This window comes from Zootoca vivipara, chromosome 10 (genome assembly GCF_963506605.1).
Source record: "Zootoca vivipara chromosome 10, rZooViv1.1, whole genome shotgun sequence".
Taxonomy (NCBI): Eukaryota; Metazoa; Chordata; class Lepidosauria; order Squamata; family Lacertidae; genus Zootoca; species Zootoca vivipara.
In genome coordinates this window covers 7791878-7816753 of record NC_083285.1, presented here as the reverse complement: position 1 = coordinate 7816753, position 24876 = coordinate 7791878, and the positions used below count along the sequence as shown (strand labels likewise).

The 24876-nt window shown below is 43.8% G+C and overlaps 2 protein-coding genes across 2 annotated transcripts in view; one reads left to right on the top strand and one right to left on the bottom strand.

Annotated features, from left to right (window-relative positions):
- LAMB1 (laminin subunit beta 1) overlaps positions 1 to 1941 on the top strand; it is a 55351-nt gene extending 53410 nt beyond the window's left edge. The window contains exons 33-34 of the mRNA XM_035126482.2: positions 1153 to 1312; positions 1610 to 1941. Of these exons, the coding sequence (XP_034982373.1) occupies positions 1153 to 1312; positions 1610 to 1743 (294 nt within the window). The 3' untranslated portion in view covers positions 1744 to 1941. The remainder of the gene's footprint in view (positions 1 to 1152; positions 1313 to 1609) is intronic.
- Positions 1942 to 3351: 1410 nt separating this feature from the next.
- DLD (dihydrolipoamide dehydrogenase) lies at positions 3352 to 24673 on the bottom strand. Its single transcript, XM_035126502.2, has 14 exons — positions 24517 to 24673; positions 20357 to 20432; positions 18936 to 19015; positions 17764 to 17832; positions 14754 to 14823; positions 12748 to 12848; positions 11672 to 11815; positions 10415 to 10516; positions 9460 to 9650; positions 7640 to 7810; positions 6977 to 7166; positions 5223 to 5360; positions 4065 to 4154; positions 3352 to 3884 (listed from the first exon to the last, which is right to left on the bottom strand). Exons 1-14 carry the CDS (start codon positions 24553 to 24555, stop codon positions 3819 to 3821), a joined length of 1527 nt encoding a protein of 508 aa, XP_034982393.1. The 5' UTR covers positions 24556 to 24673; the 3' UTR covers positions 3352 to 3818.
- Between the last annotated feature and the right edge of the window lie 203 nt (positions 24674 to 24876).

Sequence of the window (24876 nt, the reverse complement as noted above, 5' to 3'; positions counted from 1 at the left end):
GCACAACTCAGTGAGTCCTCTTACTAAGATGGCTGGAAGCCACATCTAGTTGCATCCTTCACCTCAAGAGCATAGCAGAACAGCAAATTGTTCCTTTTACAAAGGCTCCTGATTTTCTGGCCATGTGTATGGGTAATGTAAGACAGTAGTAAAGAAGCTTCACTTTGTAGGCTTAATTAGGCCCACTAGGCCTCACTAGTTGACTGAAGCCATGACCACCGTTCAGCACCCGACTTTCTATAACATCAGGCTCAGAACTGTGCAGTCACTAGTACCAATTGCATTCGGCACTTTCCTGATGCCCTGCAGCAACAAAATAAGGTGCTAAATTTGAAAAAAGGCATTGAATTAGAGCGACAGAGAAAGTACTGGAACCGTGGAGTACGCTCTCGATTCTTCATTTGAAGTTGTACCACTTGATAAGCTACCCACCTGTCAAAGTTGACTCTGGAGCCCCCATTTTGGGATCTGAGGCAAAGCACTGTATGTTCCCCTTTCCCGTCAAGGAAGAGGTGGTTAGTGAAGATCTCCATCAGGAACAGGGGGGGGGGGAATAAACATAATGGCAGGATCTTCTGCCACTATGGATCCTGATGTCTGAGGCTGTCACCTCACTTTGCCTCATAGGGGGTTGGCCTGAGGATGGGTTAGTTCCGGATCAATCTCACCCACTGGATCCAGGGCCTCACACCAATGTAATGCAATGGCTTATGAAAACACCTGCTTGCAGGTTTGGATAGTAGTTTATTTCTATTTAAAAACAGCTGTGGCAAGCATTGTCTGTTGAAGGAAGTCTTGGTCCATTCTTAGAATTGGAAGTCAGCTGCTGCCAATAAGGGAGCAGGACCTTTATTTTCATTTCCAAAGAGAGTACGGACACTAGTGCATGCATCTACTCCAGCTGTGACCCATTTTTAAAGGATGGGAACAACAAACCACATTTTTTTCTTCTTCTCATGGGGTAAAGAGAGTAGAAGGGAAGGGATGCTTTGAACGATACTGAAAGAGGTCCATTTCCATGGACTCCACTCAGGATGTGTGTGGTCTCTGCTCAGTAGACCCTTCCTATGAGTGAAATTAGGATGTCAAACTAAGAATGTGTTCCATTTCTGTGTTCTGAGTAATACTGCCACCTTGTGTCTCAAATCGCAGGTACTAGATAATGATGTGGACGACAAGTATAGAACAGTGGAGAGCTTAATTGCCAAGAAATCAAGAGAGTCTGCAGCTGCCAGGAAGAAAGCAGAGGCACTACAGAATGAAGCTAAAACACTGCTAGAACAAGCAAACAGCAAACTTCAGCAGCTCAAGGGTAAAGGCCAATATGGAAAAAGGGGGTTGAACATTTGTTTAGAACTGCCGTATGTTCTCAGTTACAGCTGAGCACTCCTTCCCCACCTCCTAAGCCCATTTCCGCAGCACCATGACGTAAAAAACACCACCATCATCAAAGACAGCTGTTTCTCCTTTTTATTAGAAGCCTCTCACATTCTGTAAAGCCAAACAACTGGGTACAATGGGGTTTGACTTCTTTCCAATTCCACCTTTAGAGTCAGCTGTTGGAATAACCTAACTCGTGTGTGTGTCCCCCTTTTTTCTTTCTTTGCAGAATTGGAAAACACATATGAGAAGAATCAAAGAATTCTGGAAGACAAAGCTAAGCAAGTGGTGCAGCTGGAAGAAACAGTCCGCAGCCTCTTGCAGGCCATCAGCCAAAAAGTTGCTGTTTATAGCACTTGCTAGTAACCGATTGGAAAATGGAACCAGGAAAAAAACCTTTGGAAGAGGAACATGTAAACCCAAAGGGAGAGAAGTCTTAAATTGATATACATTCTTTTCATACCTTAAGACCTGACAATCTGACTAAATACCAGCTTTAATATCTTAAAACCAAAGACTTTCTCTTTTACTTAATAAAATAAACAGTACTTTTGTAACAAAGCATATGGTTCATTTAACCAGTGTTACTTTCATTATCCCAAAATGGTATTTTAACCCTTTTAAGTACTCTGATAATGCAAGGTTAGATGGACGGTTAATTTCAATTTAAAGAGTTCTAATTAAAGAGTTTATGCATGCAGCTCCCGAACTTCCTCTGCTATGTCACCGGATGTTAGGAAAGCAAAAATATAAAAAATAAAGTCATAGAGGACCAAACATCAGAGTGAGGGGAAAGGACACCTGAAACAAAAGACAGAAACATAATTTGTGTCATTGTGTTTTGACTGTCACTGTATCAGGTGCTTGCCCTAGCACTCCCTGGTACAGATGGTAATTTTTACCTGCAATAAATTAGTTTTGATATTATGTATTTGTACTCTTTGGAAAACAGTAGAAAATAAAATACCCTTTTTACATTAGCTGAGGTGTCTGCATTAAAGGGTGTGTGTGAACCCTTAGGACCATAAGATCCCTGAGCCAGTGATTCCAAGCAAATCCGAGATTTTTCTAATCTCCCTCCCTCTTGTTTGAACAGATTCATTCCCCCACTATTTCTAACAAAGGAAGTGTTAAGAATGCCACCATATAAATGAACTATTATGTACCATGAATTATTTTTATGCAAATCTAGCGGGTGGTGCTGTGGGTTAAACCACAGAGCCTAGGGCTTGCCGATCTGAAGGTCGGCAGTTCGAATCCCCGTGACGGGGTGAGCTCCCGTTGTTCGGTCCCAGCTCCTGCCAACTTAGCAGTTCAAAAGCACATCAAAGTGCAAGCAGATAATTAGGTAGCGCTCGGGTGGGAAGGTAAGCAGCGTTTCCGTGTGCTGCTCTGGTTTGCCAGAAGCAGCTTTGTCATGCTGGCCACATGCCCTGGAAACAGTACGCAGGCTCCCTCGGCCAATAATATAAGATGAGCGCGCAACCCCAGAGTCAGTCACAACTGGACCTAATGGTAAAGGGGTCCCTTTACCTTTTAGGGACAAGAAAACTGATCCTCCACCACAATAGAGGTCATGAAACCCAGTATGTGAAGCACAGGCATAGGGAAACTGCATCATGGATTCTATTACCTGGATTCAGCTGTGCATACAAGCAGAAAGGAAGGAGACTGCTGCTTGCACCTCATGTCAGAACACTGTGAGAGGACAATGGCGCTAAAGCCAAAAATGTTGGCCTGCTTGTGCAACAGCTTTGTACGAACTCTTCCACTTGCCTTCCACAGAGTGTATTTTTTTAATACCAATTTTTGTTTCTCCAAAAGAACTTGATTTTCTTTCAATGAGTTTCACAAAAACAGAGGTGTTTTTCCATTTTTAAAAAATGTATCGATACAAATGGTTGTTCACAGAGCAAAACCAGCTGTATGTATTTTGTCCCACATATCAAGAAGAGTCGAGACAGACTAGCCTTGGTTTAAAAATAACTTTAAAAAGATTGTGACGCGTTGAAACCTATTGATATCCCTCTCACTAAAATTACGACAGCATTGTGCAAAGGGGACAGCGGCATATTTTAAGTATCATGATATTACAGTATCAGTTCCTTGGCAATGACAGAACAGCAACACTGGGTAGTATCAACAATTATATTTTGCCCAAGTACATGATGGACTCTCTTTAAGCACGCTACAACCTTAAACTGCCATTGCTGTAGCATGTCTTCTGCAGAAACCTAGAATGTACAAACAAGCAAACGTACTTAATGTACAGCTGTTGGGTGATTCCCCAACCCCAAATCTGTTTAAATAGCTCATGTTGAAAAGAAAAGTTCACTTAGTTAAGTCCCAGAAGTTTTCAAATGACTCAGCTTTTCACAAAGACTTCGGTCAGTTTTCAAAGGAAAATATGCTTTGTGTGTTATATGTATCCTTTTGCTTTAGAAATTGATCGCTTTGCCAAATGATGCTGCTAGGTTGGCTTCCCTGAAGGCTTCAGACACAGTCTGTTGAGAACAAAAGAAAGTAATTAGGAAAAGGTAATGGGGGGGGGGGTCGAAGAGTCGGACGTGACTAAACAACAATGCGGGGGAAAGAGTAATGGTGGGGAACCTTGCAATTGTTATCTGGATCTTCAATTAACCCACAGAGAGACAAAAATGACTAGACAGTTCACACCAACTTACTGGATGTGCGTGGCAAACTCTTGCAACATCTTCACACGATGCACCATATTCCATTGCAAGAGCAGCTTCATTAATCATTTCTCCAGCACCCTGGATGGGGAGGAAATTATTATGATGCAAGTAATAAATGTACAAGAAAAAATTAAAAGCAGAGGTACAGAGAACTATAAATAAAGCTCTGTATTCTGTGCTTTTAGAAAGATTATCAAAATTTGGTGTTAAATCTGATTTGTGTTAAATGCTTAAGGTAAACAACTATACACCTAGCAAAGCCTTAGGGCTATCAATGAAATCTTCATTAAAATATGCAAGTACTGATTAGAAAAAAACAAGATTTACATATTATACATGTGCATATTTCATCAGCTGCCATTGAGTTATTCCCTTGTGAGAGAAAGCAACTGGGGAACAACACTTCTAAGATGCCATTGGCTTCTTATATTTGTATGTAATAGCATCATAAATCTGGGTTTGGATGCCTGTTTGCATGCTTTCAAGCATAGCTTCTGAGACACTCAGGATGTTTAAAGTTGTGCATAAGACCAAATTATATGCTTTTAGCACTGCACACAGAGTGCTCTGAATGCAGTGTGCATGATGGGTTTTTTCATGTTCTGGTTTGCTTTTGTTTGTTTTTAAAGAATTGCATTCTGCTGGCGAATGCCATGACTGTCAGAACCTCACACTGAGGAGTATGGAGTAAGAGAAAAATCATACACCACAAAACTCTGGCAAAGTCCACTGTGCCGCACTTGGTAGTGGCACATGGTAATGGCACACTATGACGGAGGATTTAGGAGCCAGCATGTGAAAAGCCTTAAGTCTGCAATCCAAAAAAATTCAAATTCTGCAGTGGACTAAGTTATGCAAGAAGGGATGTGTTTATTTAAATGCCCATGAATCCATCATTTGTTGTGGCATTCTTGGGTTATCTTCTTGAATTATGGAAGGAAAAGGTACACAGAACACCACGAGGCATGTAAGAAGAGCAACTGAGCTGTGGTAAACAAAACAGTCTTGGGGATATAAACATTAAGCCACCACCAAATGCTTAGAGGCCAGAAGTATACATGGTTGCATATAATGAACTCCCGACCACCAGGACCAAATACATTCAAGATTCTGAAGCACAACGTGCAGATTCCACATAGTACTCACTGCGCCTAAAATATGCGCTCCCAGCATCCTGTCTGTTGTTTTGTGACTTAGCATCTTCACCAAGCCATCTGTGTCAGCATTGGTCTTCGCCCGGCTGTTGGCAGCAAAAGGAAACTTGCCAATCTTGTATTCCACCCCCTAAAAAGCAAAAGACCGTTATAAAAAGCTGGACATTATCTCCTGCACCTGGCAGAAAACTCAAGTATGACTTCTCAGGCTGCATGCAGGCAGAGATTTACTAAGGCCCCAGTTCGCTGCCTCTGAGCTCTGAAAGGTCAAGTTAGGGAGGGGGTGCTCACATGCTACTCCACACAAAAGTATTTCATACATAGAAAACTAGGTGTCCGGGAGAGGGTTCTATCCTAGCCTTCTCCCAAACACAAATGTTTTGTGTGGAGAAGCATTCAGTCCTGGAGTTGCAACCCTGCCATCAGATGTGGTGCAGCCCAGTTTACATTTTCATGAGGTCCGAAGAAGACATGACCATTATAGATCCATGTACAGAAACTGCTGCAATTGCTTAAGAATGTGGCGTGGGGAGTGGACACTTGATTTAAGGCAGTGGCGCTCTCAAAATAGCCCCTTTCCCCAAATTGTTTTCTTCCCACTGGGGCTGCCGTAGCAGAACCTTACAGAAAAGCACTTGCAACTTTGGGACAAAAGGCAGGAAAACTGAAGAGCACTCAGAAGACACATATGACACCAAATATGTAACATTCAGAACTGCAGCAGCCTTGTTTCTAACATCCATGGGGTTCTCACTTCCGCAAGTTTTTAACAGTGGTTTGTTTCTGGGAGCAGGACTGAACGACGTCTATGATTCCTAGCACCTCGCTTTGTGTACTCATGGCTGCTCTATCACTACCTAAAACAATGACTGGGAGGGGGGCACATCATGAAAGACTCCCTCTCCTCTCCGCTATAAACTGAAACACTGATATTCAAGCACATTGTTGCTACGGCCAGCTCCATTATTCTACCCCTTGCTCCAAAAGAAATCCAGGTCCAGTTTGCACATCACATTTAGCTATATACCTATCTGATGAAGTGTGCATGCACACGAAAGCTCATACCAAAATAAAAACCTAGTTGGTCTTTAAGGTGCTACTGAAGAATTTTTTTTTATTTTGTTTCGACTCAGACCAACACGGCTACCTACCTGTAACATTTAGCTATGGTTAGCTTAGTGTTAACACACAAGCATTCAGGTACTCACAGTAAAAAAATCACATTCCTCCACTCCTCCCCCCAGCTGTTCTGGTGCAATGTTACTTGGCACTAAGCCATGGTTTGGTTTAGCTTTATGTCTGGACCCAGGCTGGTGAGCAACAGGAGTTCACCCCGTCGTGGGGATTCGAACCGCCGACCTTCTGATCGGCAAGCCCTAGGCTCAGTGGTTTAGACCACAGTGCCACTTGCGTCCCCTAATTTGATTAATAATAATAATAATTCTTTAGTGAAGCTCAAAGCAGTTCAAAGCAAAAAATACCTTCAGTAGTCTGAAAAGTTCTTAAAATTCATGGGTTGTCTGGAGCAAGAGCCTGGGGTTCAGATGATATTCTAAGCTAAACTACAGTTTAGCTCTGGGCAGCAGGACTACTGGGTGAGGAGCAAACTGGCCGACACGTTTGCAGCAAGTACCTGCACAATCATTAAGTTCATGCTTAGCCGTGGTTTGGCTTAGTGATACATGCAAACCAGGGCATAGACACACTGCTCTACTATGAGTGAACAGAAGAAACTATAAATAGTACCTCTTCTTTCAGCTGTTCCTCCGATTTTCCAATCCAGGCAACTTCAGGATGTGTGTAAATGACTGAGGGCACACAGTTGTAGTCAATGTGAACTGCACCTCCAGCGATTCCTTCAACACACAAAATACCTTCATCTTCCGCTTTGTGAGCAAGCATCGGTCCAGCAACTACATCGCCAATAGCATAGATGCTGCCAAGTAAAGAAAAACAGGCAGATAGACATAAAAACATGCACTGTAACAGCAGCTTTTGACCCATTGTCCTGAATATACATGGAATAGGCTAAAAATAATAATAATACAACGAAGAGCCAAATTTCTAATCTTATTTGAAACTATTCATTTTTTTAAGGTAAAATGACTTTGAGCTACAGTCTCGTTTTAAGCCAAAGGTAAATGAAGGCCCAAGGTAAATGGGCTTGTTCTAGTCATCCTTTTCTAGCATATATTAATTATGATTGTAGTAAGAGTAATACAAGCCAAAAGAGGAGATTGTAACAATCTGACACAGTATAAATCTTCCTCCACTTAACCAATGCTCCCGCACTAAACTACAACCAGTTTTTATACCCATCTTGTTAATACAACGGAACCTTAACTTTAAACTCAAAACAGCAACTCAGAAAAAACAATTTCCAACAGCCCAACTGACTACTTCACTTACTTTGGGACTTTGGTTTGGAATCTGTTGTTGATTGGGATTCTTCCCCTATTATCTAGTTCAATACCCACATCTTCCAGGCCAAGATTCTTAGTGAATGGGCGCCGCCCGATACAAACCAGAAGTACGTCGCAAGTGATCACTTCTGCCTTGCCACCAGCAGCAGCTTCAATCCTGGGGGGAAAGGAGAAGGGCAGTCTTCATGAATAGAGAAGCACTGTTAGTACACCTGTTGTCAATGACTCCTGATCACTCCTTTTTATCTAACACAGGCATCCCCAAACTGCGGCCCTCCAGATGTTTTGGCCTACAACTCCCATGATCCCTAGCTAACAGGACCAGTGGTCGGGGAAGATGGGAATTGTAGTCCAAAACATCTGGAGGGCTGAAGTTTGGGGATGCCTAATCTAACAGTTATGGGTCGTTACATGGATAATATGTCAATGCCCTGCAAAACTACAGCAAATTATAGTTAAGCCATACTAGATTTACATGTTTTTACATTCATGTCACAGTAAGTGACTACAGCAGTTCTCCAACAAACAGCTTAAACGAAAGAAATATTATAATCATCTCAGTCACAACAACACCATGTCTATAATGAAAGGTGGGATTGTCTCTTAAACCCCCTTCGAATTGTTTCGACTACACCTTGTCCAGCTAATTTCTGAATCTTGCCAGCTGTGCTACAAACAATAAAATCAAACGGCATAGGGATTTTGTGAAATTCATAGAGAGTCTACACATCGAGAGTGTAACAAATTCAAGTTTAAACTTTGTGGTTTTTTATCCAGCCACCACATGCAACAAATGTAAGATTTTGAACATGTGAACAGGATGCCAATGCCTATTACATTAGAAACATTTCAATTTGTGCAGTGTAAGAGGCATAAGTAACCGTCATTATCCAAGATTAGCATCTCCAAGAGGACTTGTCTGTGTTGTGTGTTTTTTAAAGCATGAACTAATGGTTTACATCACCTACGTCAGGGGTAGCTCTGCAGATGTTGGACTCCCAACATCCATCAACCCCATCCAGCCTGGCCAATGGTCAGCAGGGATGCCTGGCTATGAGACAGGGTGAAGCAGTCGCCTCAGGCAGTGGGGGCACCGCCTGCAGAGAAACCCCACTGCTTCCAATGAGACTGTAGCAAAATATCATGAGATCTCACTGGAACCTGTCACTTTGCATCGCAGGTTATGGAGGCTTTGGCACCAGAAGCACGTGGGAGTTGAAACCCAACACAACACCTAGATGGCACCACATTGGGCGACACTGAAAAAAAATCAATGGACCAGAATAACGTTATTTTAGTGGGTCTATTCCCTGAGTGTGACTCAAGCTACAACTCAGTATATTTGATTCTACAATATACACTTTCCATGCCGATAGCTACAGTTCTGTAAACATGTTTCCAGAGATGAAAATATATTTGAAATAGCCTAAGAACCAGTCTCATATACAGTAATACTTCCATGAACACCCACCTCGACTAGCGTCCATTCCAGCGAACATCCACGGCAAACCTGGAAGTACCGGAATGGGTTACTTCCGGGTTTGTCGCTTGCGCATGCGTGGAAGCGCAAACTGCTCCATGCACGTGCGCAGATGCAGCGCTTTGCCCTGTGTCCTTTTCGGCTAGCGGCCGGGGCTCCGGAACGGATCACGGCCACAAAACGAGGTTCGACTGTATATATATAGATGCCAGTAATTCCACCACTCCCTGGATCCCAAGTCTGAACTGGGGCTAACTTAGGTTTTATAAAAAGTAGACAACCTGTTTCTTTAAGTTACATATTTACGTAGTTGCATACATACTTACGAAACATCAATCTTTCCATCGGGTCTCTTGGTAGCACCGGTAACTTTAGTATTCAGTTTAAATTTAAAGCCTTGCTTCTGGAGAATACGCTGGAAGTTCTTCGATATCTCCATATCAATACCCAATCCACCCACATGGCCCAAGAACTCCACAGCTGTCACATCTGCACCGAGACGCTGCCAGACTGAACCCTGCAATGCAAACAAGCCCATTTTTACTTTATTTAAGAGAGAGAGAGAGAGAGAGAGAGAGAGAGAGAGAGAGAGAGAGAGAGAGAGAGAGAGAGAGAGATTTTATAGCTCCTGTGTATTGCCTTTGCTACAAATTCATCTGACTAATGGCAACCATGGAAGATTTAATTAACTCCACCAGAAATCTTTAAACAGCCCATGAATGTTTTTTAACCTTTTGCACAACGCCTGCTACACTTTCATGACAATTTCCCTGACCGATAAATTTCCTTAACTAGGAACACAATAAACCAGGAATGGGGAACCTGTGGTCCTCCAGAGGTTATTGGATTGTAACTCCTTCCAGTCCTGCAGAAGCCCTGATATATGTCAACATTTGTGCAAATATTCACTAAGCCCCATGTGTTCGATTGTGCAAGCATGCAAGGCTGCCAAACAGAACGGCCTAGAAATAAAGCCTGTATGGCATGGGACCTCCACGTACCAGTGGATAGAGAGCTGCTGCTATTTGCACAACTGTTGCCATTTGGAAAACTATTCCTGCGATTGCAAGAATCATAACAGCCGTATAAGCAGCCCTCATAGAAGGGCACTGGTATATTCAACCCATGTTTCCTTAGTACCTTGACTGGTTTGCGTGACTGCCGTCAGCCCAATAGACCCCTACAGGCAATTGCATGAGGCCCAGAAATATTTTTTCGCATGTCAACTAGGAATATTGACAGACGCTGAAAAAAATTAAAAGGAGGTAGAGCACTTCTTACCAGTTCTACACCAATGACTCCTGCACCAATGACCACCATTTTTTCAGGGACTTGCTTCAAAGAAAGAGCCCCCGTGGAAGATACAACCGTATCCTCATCAATCTAAACAAATTTAAAAGAAAATAAATTCTCCCAAATATGAGACTTTTGTATAAAAGCATACACTGTGTATAAAATGCCAACATTTTTTTCAAGGTAATATGTAAGACAACAGTCATACCACCATGAACACACCCAATCTCTTCTGATCTCGGAAGTGAATATTTAACAGCCACCACACCATGGTATGTTTAGCCTATTTGTATTTGCAAACGGGATTTGTTGTACAATATATATTTGAGCTAGTTTCCATGTTGCAAACACCTCTGGCCATAAGCAAGAAAAGTTCGACCTGGCCTAATTATGGTTTCTCTGAACTTAACCATGGTTTATTTCAGGGCAGCAAATCACCATTTGAAACCATGTTTTGCTGCTGGCTTACAAATCTTAGCTTCCTATCAAGTGTGGATTGTTATTACATTTGAACTCGGGAGCCTGGCTTAACCCTTGTTATTTCGGTGCCCTGTTCTTGCCATTCAACCAGTTACCTCAGCACAGGACAGAAGCAGCTAGAAAATGAAACCATTCTCCAGACCAAGCAACTCTCGCTGGCACTTTTCCAGAAATGATCCTCCTCATTCTGGATTGTATACAACATTAGTCACACAGAGGAGACCCCTTGAATGGAATGGGCAGAACTAACTTGGGCCTTTTAATTTCAATGGACTTAAGTGGATACAACTCTTTGCCTAGCAACAGGCTCCCTTCATCACACAAGCCCTCTGGTCTACCTTTGCTGTAGCTGTGCAAGGTGAAGGGCCCTCAGCCTAATTTGCCAGCACATACAACTCAAGTCCTAGCAAACTAGCATGATTCTTACACCTATGGAAGGTAACATAAGTAACACTGAAAACAGAAGCAACAAAGAATACTAATGTTCCTATTTGACAGTCCTGTCGCTGGAAAATTATCACTTGTTACTGGAACACATTAAATGACCTAACAAAGGCACCTGAGAGCTAGAAAAGGGCTAAGAATTTCTGATCCCAATACAATGTTAGGCATGTATCTGATTGAGGTCAGGGAGAGGAAGATTTCTTGACTCAGGGCATGCCAAGCACAGCTGAAAATGTGGGTTTGCTGGCCCATTTTTGCAGTCCGTTAATGGCAAGTGAGCAGTGAGCACACTAGTAAAAAAGTTTTAAAATCAAGTCATACCGTAATTCCCGGGAAAGGTGTTACTTCTGAGCCAGTAGCTATGAGGATGTTCTTTGTATTAATGACCTGAGTGCTGCCGTCATCTTTCGTTGCAGTGACCTGGTTTTTGCCAGTTATTTTTCCAAACCCAGAAACATGTGTCACCTTCAAAAAAGAAAGCTCTTCTTAAACAAAATTAACTAAGAAACATTCCAGATTGCAGCAATGCTATCATTTACCCTTTTTAAAAGGAGGCCCTGAAATCTGATACACAGAGGTTGATGGAGTAAAGTTTGGGGGGGGGCTTTTTGTGGCACGGGGCACACATAAGATGTTTCGGCTTTGAAACACACTGGTGTTTTTAGTCTAAGCTAACAACTCTTTAAGTTTCCATGCATTTAATGAGTACGACTTGATCCTATCAGCATTCAGGTCCCAGTGATCCCCAAGAACACCCAAGAGGAGGCCAGCCAGCCACCTGTTTTTTAAAGTGTGAAGAAAGTATAGAAATGAATATCTTCACTTTGAAAGGAAGCTTGGCCTACAAATGAAGCAGATTAGGTGGCTGGCAAGCCTTTAAAGAACAGTGGGCATTCAAGCAACACAGGGGGGGGGGGACTGCAAGCAGCACACATATTGATGGGGCTTCCACCTTCAGCAGTTGCTACGGTAGTGGATATGCAGCCCATGATAAAAGTTCTAACCAAGCCAAAAAAACTTCATCCTCTGGTTCTTCAGGGATGTATTTGACCATGTTCAGGCTATATGTCTGAGCAAAAGGAGTCAATGATTGATCTGGCTTCTCGCGCCAAGAACTATCAGTTTAGATTTGAAGATGGGATTAAAACCACTAATCTCTGGGCAATAGCCAACGTTAATCACCCTCAGGCTATATCCATCGATTTCAATGGGTCCACTCCCTGTATGACTTACTTGGGTATCATATTCCATGTGATGAATTGCAAATTGGGCTGCAGTCCTGGCAACCATTTATAGAAAAGCGGCAATTTACACCGGCACCAACTTCTAAAGTGACCAAGAAATGGCCAGGAATAGCGCAAGCAGCAAACTGCTTTTGGTTCAGAGTCCAGACGTACCTTGTTCTGTTTAAACAAGTGAGCAATTCCCCCTGTTAAGGCCTTGACTGCACCACTTTTCTGCTCCATCATCTTCTCTAAATTCAGTTTGAGTCCTGTAACTATATAAGTATGTGCAAATGGAACACAGACTTTATTTTTGCAGACTTAAGCACATAGCAAAGTTCTTACAGTTCTATTAAATGCTTCAGTGAAATATCTAGCAAGTTTTATTAACTTAAGACACCAATATCTCCCTTCCTTCATGTATCTCCATTACCCCGGTGGGTGTACCCTACAATACTGAAGTTGTATCAGAGGATTCCTTTGAGATTTTCCACAAAAGACCCTGCTCTAAGATAAAACGTGGTGGCTGTGGACAAGGCTTGTCTTGTGGCTGGGCCCCAGTTCTGCAGATCCCTCCCCAGGAATATGGCACCAGAACTAAAAAGTGTTATGTGCCGTCAAACTCACACTATTATTCCATACTTTTAGTGGAAGATGTATCTTTATGCTGCTAGTGATATCTTGTTTTTTTATTGATAGACATTCTGTAACATTTTGGACTTAGTAATTTTCATTTGTTTAAATTTTCATTTGAAAGCACTATTAAAAGGGGGGGCTACAAATGTCTTGAATAATAAAACAATGTTCAGTCTATTTATCATTTCAATTTATCCATTTAAAATGTGTCTCTGATTAATCAGGTGTAATACACCAGCACCACGTTTCTTAAATAAAGCCCTCACATAGGAGAGCATGCCTCTTCTAAGAAGATGCTTGCCACAACAAACGTTATCTACAACAAACGTTATTAAGTCTACATCAGGGGTCCCCAGACTTACCGAGCGGCGGGCCGGTGCCCGCCGCGCCGACCGCGCGGTGGGCCGGACTGCAGGGGAGTGCGCGCGCAGCGGGCCGGAGGGCGGGGGAGTGCGCGCCCGTGCGCATGCGCACACGCACACGGGCGGAAAAAAAATCGGCGAAAATCGCTTGTGCGCATGCGTATGGGCCTCCCCCGACCCGGAAGTGCACCAGAAATGACCTCTTCCGGGTCGGGAGAGGCCCGTACGCATGCGCACAAAGGATTTTCGGCAATTTTTTGCCGATTTTTCAGATCGCCGCTGCGCCGCGCGCCGTGAGAGTGGGCGGCGGCAGCGGGCGGCGGGGGTCGTCGCGGGCCGGATTGGAAGGCCGATTGGGCCGCATCCGGCCCGGGGGCCGTAGTTTGGGGACCCCTGGTCTACATCTTGCTTTAAAATGTTAAGAGTTATTTCTGTGAATTCAAAAGACAGGTTAATACATACTGCATGGCATGGTGACTAAAAGAAAGAGAAGTAGGCCTATAAATTTGGCTTATATATGTATATATTTTCTAATGATTTAAGTTTGCTTAGATCAGAATCAAGACCATAGCCATGGAATGACCTGACTCTTTCAGGTTGCTTCCCTGAATTATTAGCTTTCATTTAGAACAAAATTGAAAGGCAAGGCTTCAAAAGCCAAAGAACATTCCGCTTTTTCATGCAGAGTGGAAGAACATTGCTTATTCTCCCACCTGCTCTAAATCAAGCAGTGATTTATCAAATCTCACCCACAGGAGCAGCTTGGGGAAAGGAACACAGGGCTGCACCAGGAAGCAAGTGAAAGCCCCGCTGTGCGCAAGGAATGTTAAGCATAATTCTTTCTATCAAAATTTAAGCCTTTTGACCTTTCCTCTACAGACAAGAGCAACTCACAGACAATATTTTACCCAGTAGCTCAAACAAAAGTAATGTACTGGATTCCAGCTAAGTATTGGCCTGTCTGGCAAGTTTCTGGGTACATATAATTTTAATTTAATTAACATTATTTAATTTATTACATCCTTTTAAATATGCAGAGTTGACTCCCTATTTTTTGGGAGGACTATATTAAGAGGATACAGCAGTCTAACCCAATATCCAATCCCGTAAATTATCTCGCTATGCACTAGCACAGCAGAACCAGGATATTTGGAATGTCAACAGATGGTATTTCATACTTACTTTCGATTCCTCTACTAGCAAAGTCCTTTCCATGGGCTAAATGATACAGATGTGAATTGTTTAGCAAGGCCTGTAACATAAAACAACATTAAACAAAGCACATAATTTCCAAAGGGGATATTGTACCGGTAGTAAAAGATTAGTGCAGTTCAGGAGTGGCTAACCTGCAGCCTTCCAGATATCGTTGGACTGACTGGGGCTGATGGGAGTTGGAGTCCAACAACATTTGGATGAGCATTGGTTAAGTCACCCTTGCTATAGTATGACATCACTACTATTTATCCTAAGATCAGAATGAAGTAATTTCACATTGTAATTTCACAGAATGAAGTAATTTCACATTGGTTATTAATATGGCTTCAGGAAAACACCACCATGTTCAGCACTTGATGCCTGCAGTATCAAGTGAATGAATGAACGGAAGTATGAATGGACTACATAAATTTCCATAAAGAACTTCCTTATCAATTCACATTATCTCAAATGCAATGGAGAAGAAGAGGAGGAGGAGGAGGAGGGGGGGAGTTTGGATTTGATATCCCGCTTTATCACTACCCTAAGGAGTCTCGAAGCGGCTAACAATCTCCTTTTCCCTTCCTTCCCCCACAACAAACACTCTGTGAGATGAATGAGGCTGAGAGACTTCAGAGAAGTGTGCCTAGCCCAAGGTCAGCCAGCAGCTGCATGTGGAGGAGCAGGGACGGGAACCCAGTTCACCAGATTACGAGTCCACCACTCTTAAACACTACACCACACTGGCTATTATTCAAGAGAGTCAGTTCACACAATCAGCTGCTTGTCATGAAGTAATCAAGTGACACAGGTGCATGAGTGAACCAATGCTCCATTAGTTATCAGTTTCATTAATACATCTTTGTAACTTTCATGCAGCTGGACACATAAAAGCAAGTCACTTTGACAAAACCATCAAGAGTTAAGCAACAATGCAAAGGAGCAATATCAACTCAGCAGCCGCATAGGGTTCACATTTGGCATTAATTCTACCCAATTAGTCGGGAAGTCACAAAGATTCTCAAAGAAAATGATACTTCATATTCCAGAATAAAAAGACAGCTACTTTCTTTGTATCATATTTAAAAATAAATTATTGGATTTAAACCACATGAGATTTATTTGCTCCTGTGGGCATTCTATGTCTAATTCCAGAAGTAAACATGTGTACTTACATACATAACTCAGATTTTAATAACTATAGTCTTACCCTTACAGGTAAATTTTAATGAAAAAAATAGTAGGCAGCACCAGTGCCATGTTATGAAAATCGAAGCCTTAGGCCAAAGCCTCATTAGCCTGCTCTTTAATCTGATCCTGACCAAAACAGCCACACCTCCACTGTCAGAAAAATAATAATCAAGTGTAGGGTCAAATACAGGTATTATTAGCTGTTCCACAACCAATCTGACATGCTGCATGGATGGAACTTGCAGACTACCAGATGATCTGCAGACTACAGTTTAAGAACATCTAGTCTAGCGTATACCTGGCTAGATGCATTGAACTGTAAATTAGAAACTCTTCTGCATTAATAAATGCATAGCAGCCAAACCCAGCCTCCAAGGCGTAGATTAAATAAAGTAGTATTTATTTATTTTATATATTAGTATTTTATATTTTATAGGAGTGGTAGCTGTTGCTTGTTAGGCCCCATTATTAAATTTTGATGGCCAGGTTTCACTCATGAGAGTTAGACACACCAGGTTGACTTAAATAACAAATGTACTACCAAATAACTGACTTCCAGATCCTGGCAACAACCAGCCATTTAAGGTGAAATCGCTTTTCCTTTCTTCTATTGAGAAGGATATAATCCAATTAAAACTGAATACTAGTATCTGTTACATTTTCATCCTGCCCTGCCTCCAAGGGCTTCAGGTACCTGATTCTCCCACATCCATTTAATCCTCACAGCTACAATTCACATAAGGTCACTCTTGAGTTTCCATGCTCAGCCTCTCTGTCCGAATTATGGTCTGACACACTAACCAAAGATGCTGCAAAATTACAATTAATGACTTCTCATACTGTTGGACCGTATTGGTTTTTCCCACTTGGCCTGAGATAGTGGAGGCCTGACTGACTCAAACAACAAAAGCTGAGGCTGCTGAACAGACTCTTGGGTAGGGTTACTGTTTAGGAGTTCCTGTTCCTGTTATTCATATTAAAAAAATTTATCTTTATTTTTAGATCTTCTATGATTCATGTGGAAATTGTCCAGTTTAGCTGTGTACAGAGCCGTCTTTAGCATATGCGGCACCGGGGTGCAAAAAACTGACCAGTGCCCCCAATTTTGGGGGGGAGCTCAGAGTTGTTGAGCTTTTGGGGAGGGCACGCAACTCTTTCCCAAGCCACTGTGGGTGGAGGGAGGAGAGCAATCCCCACAGACACTTGGGAGGGAAGCTGCACGCCTTATGTGAGCAGCATGCGTGCACTGGGTAGGCCTCTCGACGGCCCACCAATCCAGGCATGCAGGAGGGCGGAGCCAGCCGGCTGCCTCAGGGCCTGCAGCAGAAAAGCCTGAGGCACTCCAATGGGCTTTGCTCTGCTCCGCTTGGCAGCGGCTGGCCTGGCTCTTCAATCCCCGGACTCCAAATCTCAGCCCTGGGCTCTCAGCCTGGCGCCCCTGAGAGCCCGGCGCCCCGCACCCCTAGCACCTATGGGTAAGCCGGCCCTGGCTGTGTACTTTTTGAAGTGCTTTATTTATGACTACTTCTGTTATGCTTGTGATTATGTAACTCTTTTCATGGCTTTAACTATGGAAAGATTTACATAATCACAAGCATAACAGAAGTAGTCATAAATAAAGTGCTTCAAAAAGTACACAGCCAGGGCCGGCTTACCCATAGGTGCTAGGGGTGGAAAGGCAGCATGCAAATAAAATGATGATGACGACGATGCTGATGAGTCCCAGTAGTACTTCTGTGCAAAAATGAATGTAGATATTCCTCCAATCTAGATACAGCACAAGGTGAGAACTAAAAACTGTACCTACCTTTGAAGGTATGCATCCAACATTCAAACAGGTCCCTCCTAGTGTTGCATTCTTCTCCACACAGACCGTCTAAGTATTAAAAGGAAAATGAATTTTCATAAAACAGTCTCCCCTCCATAGATCAAATAGGCCACAATGGGTTCCTGCTCTTTTATTTTCAAATAATTCATTCTTTTTTTAGAGCACTCCTATAAGCATTTTTTCTAATGGCAAAACTTTCATTCTGTTAGAAAGCTCCCATCGTTCCTAACCAATGGCTATTCTGACCAGGGCTGATCAGAGTTGGACTGCAACAACATCTAGCGAGTCTTAAGTTCTCCATCACTGCTAGAGAGAAACAGATCTCCTTCTGAAGAAATGTCTGATATAACCTCATCTGCTTCGAAGACACCATTATTGTCTACTACATAATAACAGCCACATCTCTATATGAGAGACACACTTCAGAAGAGTTTATTCTTAAAGATTTTATTTCAAAATGAGTCTGCTATAATGTGTATTCTCTATTAGATATATCTGGCAAATTTAGCTTCCTCCTATCTGTGCCAAGTGAAGTCTGCACATTACCTTTCCAATGTGATGTGGCTTTTGTTCAACAAACAACTCTTTCCCCCAAGTTTGTATAGCAGGTTCTTTAGACTGCAGGCAATTCATAAGAACACAAGGGATCCTGCTGGATCAGGCAAATGCCCCATCTAGTTGAGCTTTCTCACAGTGGCCAACCAGATGCTGATGGGAAACCCACAAGACCTAAAAGGCCTCTCCCCCTTCCAGTTTCCAATAACTGGTATTCAAAAGCATACTGCTTCTAACAGGTAGAGCATAGCCATCATGTTTATTGGCCACTGATAGTCTTGCCCTCAATGAAATTGCCCAATTCAGGCATAAGCAAACTCGGCCCTCCAGATGTTTTGGGACTACAACTCCCATCATCCCAAGCTAACAGGACCAGTGGACAGGGATGCTGGGAGTTGTAGTCCCAAAGCATCTGGAGGACCGAGTTTGGCTATGGCTGGAACCCTCTTTTAAACCCATCCAATTTGCATCTTCAAGATACAGACGGCCAAGCTACAAATGGCCGTCTTCCTTTTGACATAATTGCAAGAACCACAACTACAAGATTATCTGTGCCACGGCTACATTATGTGATTATTCTCATCCTGTTTCCTTACCTTAAAGCCAAGTTGAGCAGCTTTGATTGCTGCAACATACCCTCCAGGGCCAGATCCAATGACAGTAACATCTGCATCAACTGACAGAAAAAGATGTCAGATGTTTATAAGATGTGGAAGATGTAAGAAAACATTTTACATTTTAAAATTTTCCAGTCAGATATTGCACAGACAGAAAAACGAGATCACACAGGGTTGTGTGATCCATTGAAGCAGATCCACTGAAATCAACAGACACGACTAAGTCCATTTTTTCCAGTGGGTCTGCCCATTGTATCTTTCTTGGATACAATTCCTCTACTTATTCTTTGAAATGAGAGAAAAAAGCAATGCAATTCTTTCCATTTAAAAAGAAGGAAGTTTCTGAACATGTCATCTACCAGTGCTGCATTAATTTTGATTGGATGCACATTCAAGAGTCCATCCACATGTGTTCCAATGCAATTAACTGCACATAGCTAGAGACGTATCAGGGCATTTACATTATGACATAATTATTAAAATGATTTATATACTGTCTTTAAACCAGCAGTTACCAAGACAGTGTATAATGCAAGACAGTCCACTAAAAGATTGTTGTTGTTTAGTCATTTCCGACTCTTCGTGACCCCATGGACCAGAGCATGCCAGGCACTCCTGTCTTTCACTGCCTCCCGCAGTTTAGTCAAACTCATGTTAGTAGCTTCGAAAACACTGTCGAACCATCTCGTCCTCTGTCATCCCCTTCTTTCCCAACATCAGGGTCTTTTCCAGGGAGTCTTCTCATCTCATGAGGTAGCCAAAGTATTGGAGCCTCAGCTCCACTAAAAGATATTTCAGTATAAAAAAGCCTACAGGAACAGTAACAACTGATACAGCAATCCATGTGAGCAATCAAACCAATCAGTCTTCCATGGCCACAGATTATTATTTATCATCATCATCATCATTTTTATTATAGCTAATATCACAAAAATACAACAGTAAGCTTGAGGTATTGTAACACTATGTTTGCAGTATCTCAGCTATGTTTTCCTTTTAAATACAGTACATGGAAAAGGGGCCTGATCCTTTCCAGTCACTACTTCTGGCGAACCAGAGCAGCACACGGAAACACCGTTTACCTTCCCGCCAGAGCAGTACCCATTTATCTACTTGCACTTTGACATGCTTTCGAACTGCTAGGTTGGCAGGAGGAGGGACCGAACAACGGGAGCTCACCCCGTCACAGGGATTCAAACCGCCGACCTTCTGATCGGCAAGCCCTAGGCTCAGTGGTTTAACCCACAGCGCCACCCGCGTCCCTTTTTACAATGTAGTAACATCTTAATAATACTGAAGAACACCACAGAGGCAGAAATGGGGGGAAATGCCCCAAAATATTTAAATGTACAGTTTAATGTTACTTTTGAATGGAATGTTTAAAGTTACATAATATTTACCTTGGTCAGCATAGGTTCTTAAAGGCACTACAGAAATGCCTTGTAAGCCAGGCTGGATCCGGTTAAAATGGCTTCTCTGATTTGAAAAACAAGAAGAAATAAATTTATGTTTTCCAACGAGGATAGTGTATGTATTAAAGAAACACACAAATTGTTACTCACAGGATTAACTAAACTCATTAAAGTTCAATATTCATTTTAAAACCTTCACTTGTCCTCCCACTTTAGTTCCTAAGGAGATATACTTTCTATGGGTCATTTTCTTCTTCAGATCCTCAATATCTGTATTTATCATTTGAAACAACTAGGCTGGGGTGGAAATTATCACAGTGTATTGGTAAAAACCCTGCCCCACTTGTGTGATTTCTGCACACTGAACAACACTTTTGTTTACTATGCATAATTAGCTACTGGAGTTAGAAAAATAAATGTTGGGAAAGTTCCACTGAAATCTATTTTAATGAGCACCTATTCTGAACATTGCCTTTCACTGCTGATTGGAAGTGGCAAAGTCTATGTACAGATAACACAAGTCAACACTTCCTCACTTTTTTTTAACCTCTGACTTATTAGAAAATACAAAGAATGACACCAAAGGTCTCCGTGGAGCATGCAAAAGGCCTCACAGACTGCCTGGCATCTCTTATATAAGGTGATACTCTCTAGTGCAGAACAGCTAACAAAATATGTCCTTTATTTCAGAACACAACAGAAGAAGAGTCCCTTCTTTTTGAATTCTCCTCCTTGAAAAGTCAAAGGAATAAGCCTCTCTACCAGGCTCAGACACAGATGCCATAAAAAGAAACAAGTAATGCAAAGTACAATTAAGTAGATCAAAGGATTGCCAAGTTTTTTTTTAAGAGATGGCAAGAATAAATTTGCAGGAAGCTGCTGCAATCCCCCCTTACCAGCCCATGTTTCTTGCTTAAGTTTGCTGCAACCACATATAAAGATGCCAAGCCCATTCACCACCCACCAGCATAGGCAGCATGACTTGGTGGTCAAAACAGTAGCAAACTACTCTGATACCTTCTCCCCAGCTAAGGAGGAATGTAAAACCCACCCCAGAGAAGCAGCATATATACTGCAGCCTACACTAGATGCAAGGTGCAATACACCTGCTGGGATAGCTCAGTCAGTACAGCACGAGACTATTAAACCTTAGGGTCATGGGTTCAAGCCTCCCATTGGGCAAAATATTCCTTCATTGCAGGGGGTTGGAATAGATGGCCCTCATGGTCCAATTCCAACGCTACAATTCTATGACATGGCCACCACAGTACTAACAGCTGTTGGGCTTTTGAAGTTTTGTGGCTTCTCTCCTCTGTCCTACTCCAAAGCTCCGTGTGCATAACAAGCCAGAGTGGTCAGCTTCATCTTGTTGTTGGAATCCATCTGTCTCTGGAGGCAATGGAGTTGTGCGCCTTTGGGGGTGAAATCAAACCGTTGGGACAGTTGTAGCATTTTGTTGCCGCTCTGGAGTAGATGACAGCGTACAGTTGTGCTGCTGCAGCAGCAATAAAAACTTCATAGCAGCAAATAAAACTTCATATTGTTGTTGTTTAGTCGTGTCCGACTCTTTGTGACCCCATGGATCAGAGCACGCCAGGCACTCCTGTCTTCCACTGGTCAAACTCATGTTTGTAGCTTCGAGAACACTGTCCAACCATCTCGTCCTCTGTCATCCCCTTCTCCTTGTGCCCTCAATCTTTCCCAGCATCAGGGTCTTTTCCAGGGAGCCTTCTCTTCTCATGTGGTGGCCAAAGTACTGGAGCCTCAGCTTCAAGATCTGTCCTTCCAGTGAGCACTCAGAGCTGATTTCCTTCAGGATGGATAGGTTTGATCTTTTTGCAGTCCATGGGACTCTCAAGAGTCTCCACCAGCACCATAATTCAAAAGCATCAATTCTTCGGCGATCAGCCTTCTTTATGGTTCAGCTCTCACTTCCATACATCACTACTGGGAAAACCATAGCTTTAACTATACGGACCTTTGTTGGCAAGGTGATGTCTCTGCTTTTTAAGATGCTGTCTAGGTTTGTCATTGCTTTTCTCTCAAGAAGCAGGTGTATTAATTTCATGACCGCTGTCACCATCTGCAGTGATCATGGAACCCAAGAAAGTAAAATCTCTCACTGCCTCCATTTCTTCCCCTTCTATTTGCCAGGAGGTGATGGGACCAGTGGCCATGATCTTGGTTTTTTTTTGATGTTGAGCTTCAGACCATATTTGCGCTCTCCTCTTTCACCCTCATTAAAGGGTTCTTTAATTCCTCCTCACTTTCTGCCATCAAGGTTGTGTCATCAGCATATCTGAGGTTGTTGATATTTCTTCTGGCAATCTTAATTCCGGCTCTGAATTACACCTGGAGAAGGAACTAGCAAACCACTCCAGTATTTTGCCAAGAAAACTCCATGGACAAAGACAACAGGCATATAAAAACTTCATATTAGTGCCCCAAGAAAACAGCCAGCACTGTTTGCAAAGCTAAGCAGGGTCTGGTATGGTTTCAAACTGGATTTTTTGTGGAGGGGTGGGAGCTGCACGTTGAGACTCCTATATTGCAGAGAATTGGATTTAGATGACTCTCCGTATCCCTTGCAACTCTACGATTCCATGATAAAGGAACACATAAAATTATCTTGCACCAGTGTTTGGTCTGGTATAGCTAAACTGGTAGAGATGCTCCAACTCAAGGCAGTGGGTTCGAGCCCCACGTTGGGCAAAAGATTCCTGTAGTTGTAGGGAGTTGGACTGGATGCTATGCCCTTTTAAAAATGGCTCTTTTGGGGGGAGTGGGGGTGTTACTGGGTTGTTGTTTTTATTTTGATTATATCTGTTGTGGCTTTATATCTTGACCTTGTTCTGTGACCCGCCCTGAGACCTTCAGGTAGAGGGTGGTATATAAATTCAATGAATAAAATAAAATAATAATAATAATAATAAATTTTGATGTGAGGAACCAGATGGGTTTCTTCATAAAAAAGGAAAAGGAGGGGGGGGATGGCAGATCAGGCTAAATTGAAGGCCTGGCGGAATAACTCTGTCTTACAGGCCCTGCGGAAGGAGATCAAGTCCTGCAGGGCCCTAGTCTCATAGGACAGAGCATTCCACCAGGTCGGTGCCATCACTGAAAAAGCTCTGGCCCTTGTGGAGGATAGTCTGGCTTCTTTTGGGCCTAGGACTCTTAAGCTGTTACTATTTGTGGACCTGAGGGTCCTCTGCGGGGCATACCAGGAGAGGCGGTCCCGTAAGTACGAGGGTCCTAGGCCGCATAGGGCTTTAAAGGTCAAAACCAGCACCTTAAACCTGACTCGGTACTCCACCGGGAGCCAGTGCAGCTGGTAAAGCACTGGGTGGATATGCTAACATGGCAAGGACCCCGTGAGGAGCCTTGCTGCAGCATTCTGCACCCACTGGAGTTTCTGGGACAGTTTCAAGGGCAGCCCCGAGTAGAGCGAGTTACAGTAGTCAAACCGTGGCATGGATCACTGTGGCCAGATCAGGGCAAGAAAGGTAAGGGACCAACTGGTTAATACCGCGGAGATGGAAAAATGCCAACTTTGCTGTGGCTGCAACCTGCGCCTCCATAGAAAGGGAGCCGTCAAAGGTTACATCCGAACTCTTAACGGAAGGCACTGGCACTAATTGAGCCCCCGCAAGAGAAGGGAGTTGTTTCCCCCAACCCTATACCATCCCGACCCAGCCAGAGGACCTGTCTTCGAAGATGACCCCCGTAGTTCCTTTCCAACTCTGCAATTCAGATCATACGGGCTGATCACCGCCTAAAGCACAGCTCTTTCTTCGGCCTTAGGGCTCCCCACGTCGCCGCACTACCACCCCCTGACCATCTGCGGGGGGGGGGGGTGTAGCCCCGACGGGACTCCCAAGGGGGAAGCACAGCGGCCTCCTCGACGGACGGCCGATTCCCCCTCACAGCCGCGACCTGGAGTGGCTTCCCGCCCGCAAAGCAGGTGCTCCGCCTCGGAGCTTCCCCTGTTGAACAGCTGCCTGCCGCGCACCTGCGAGAGGCGTCGGGCCCAAGGTCGGAGCGCGGCCTCGCCGGGGCGTCGCCTGAGCTCCCGCCCGCCCTCTCGCTCTGAGTCCAGCGGCGAGACCCGCCGCTCCTCGCCTCCCCACCCGCCCCCTCCGGGCCGCTACCTGGGCGAGAGCGCAGTAGACGCGGCTCCAGCTCTGCATGTCGGCCTCGTTCGGGCGGCGTCGCTGCCCCCTCAGCGCGAAGCACCTTCAAAGTTCGCCCTTCTCCGCCCGGCGGGCTCCCTTGGCGTCGGCGTCGGCGGCGGCGGCAGCAACGACTCGCGCAGGCGCGCGGCGGAGAAGCGAAGCCGGCCTCCCCGCGAACGCCAGGTTCCGGGAAAGGGGACGCAGCGTGCCCCCCCCCAGCGGAGGAGATCTCTTTGCGCAGCCGCGGCGCCAGCTGCAGATGCTCACGCAGGCGCGCGGCGGAGAAGCGAAGCAGGCCTCCGCGCGAACGCCAGGTCCCGGGAAAGGGCACGCAGC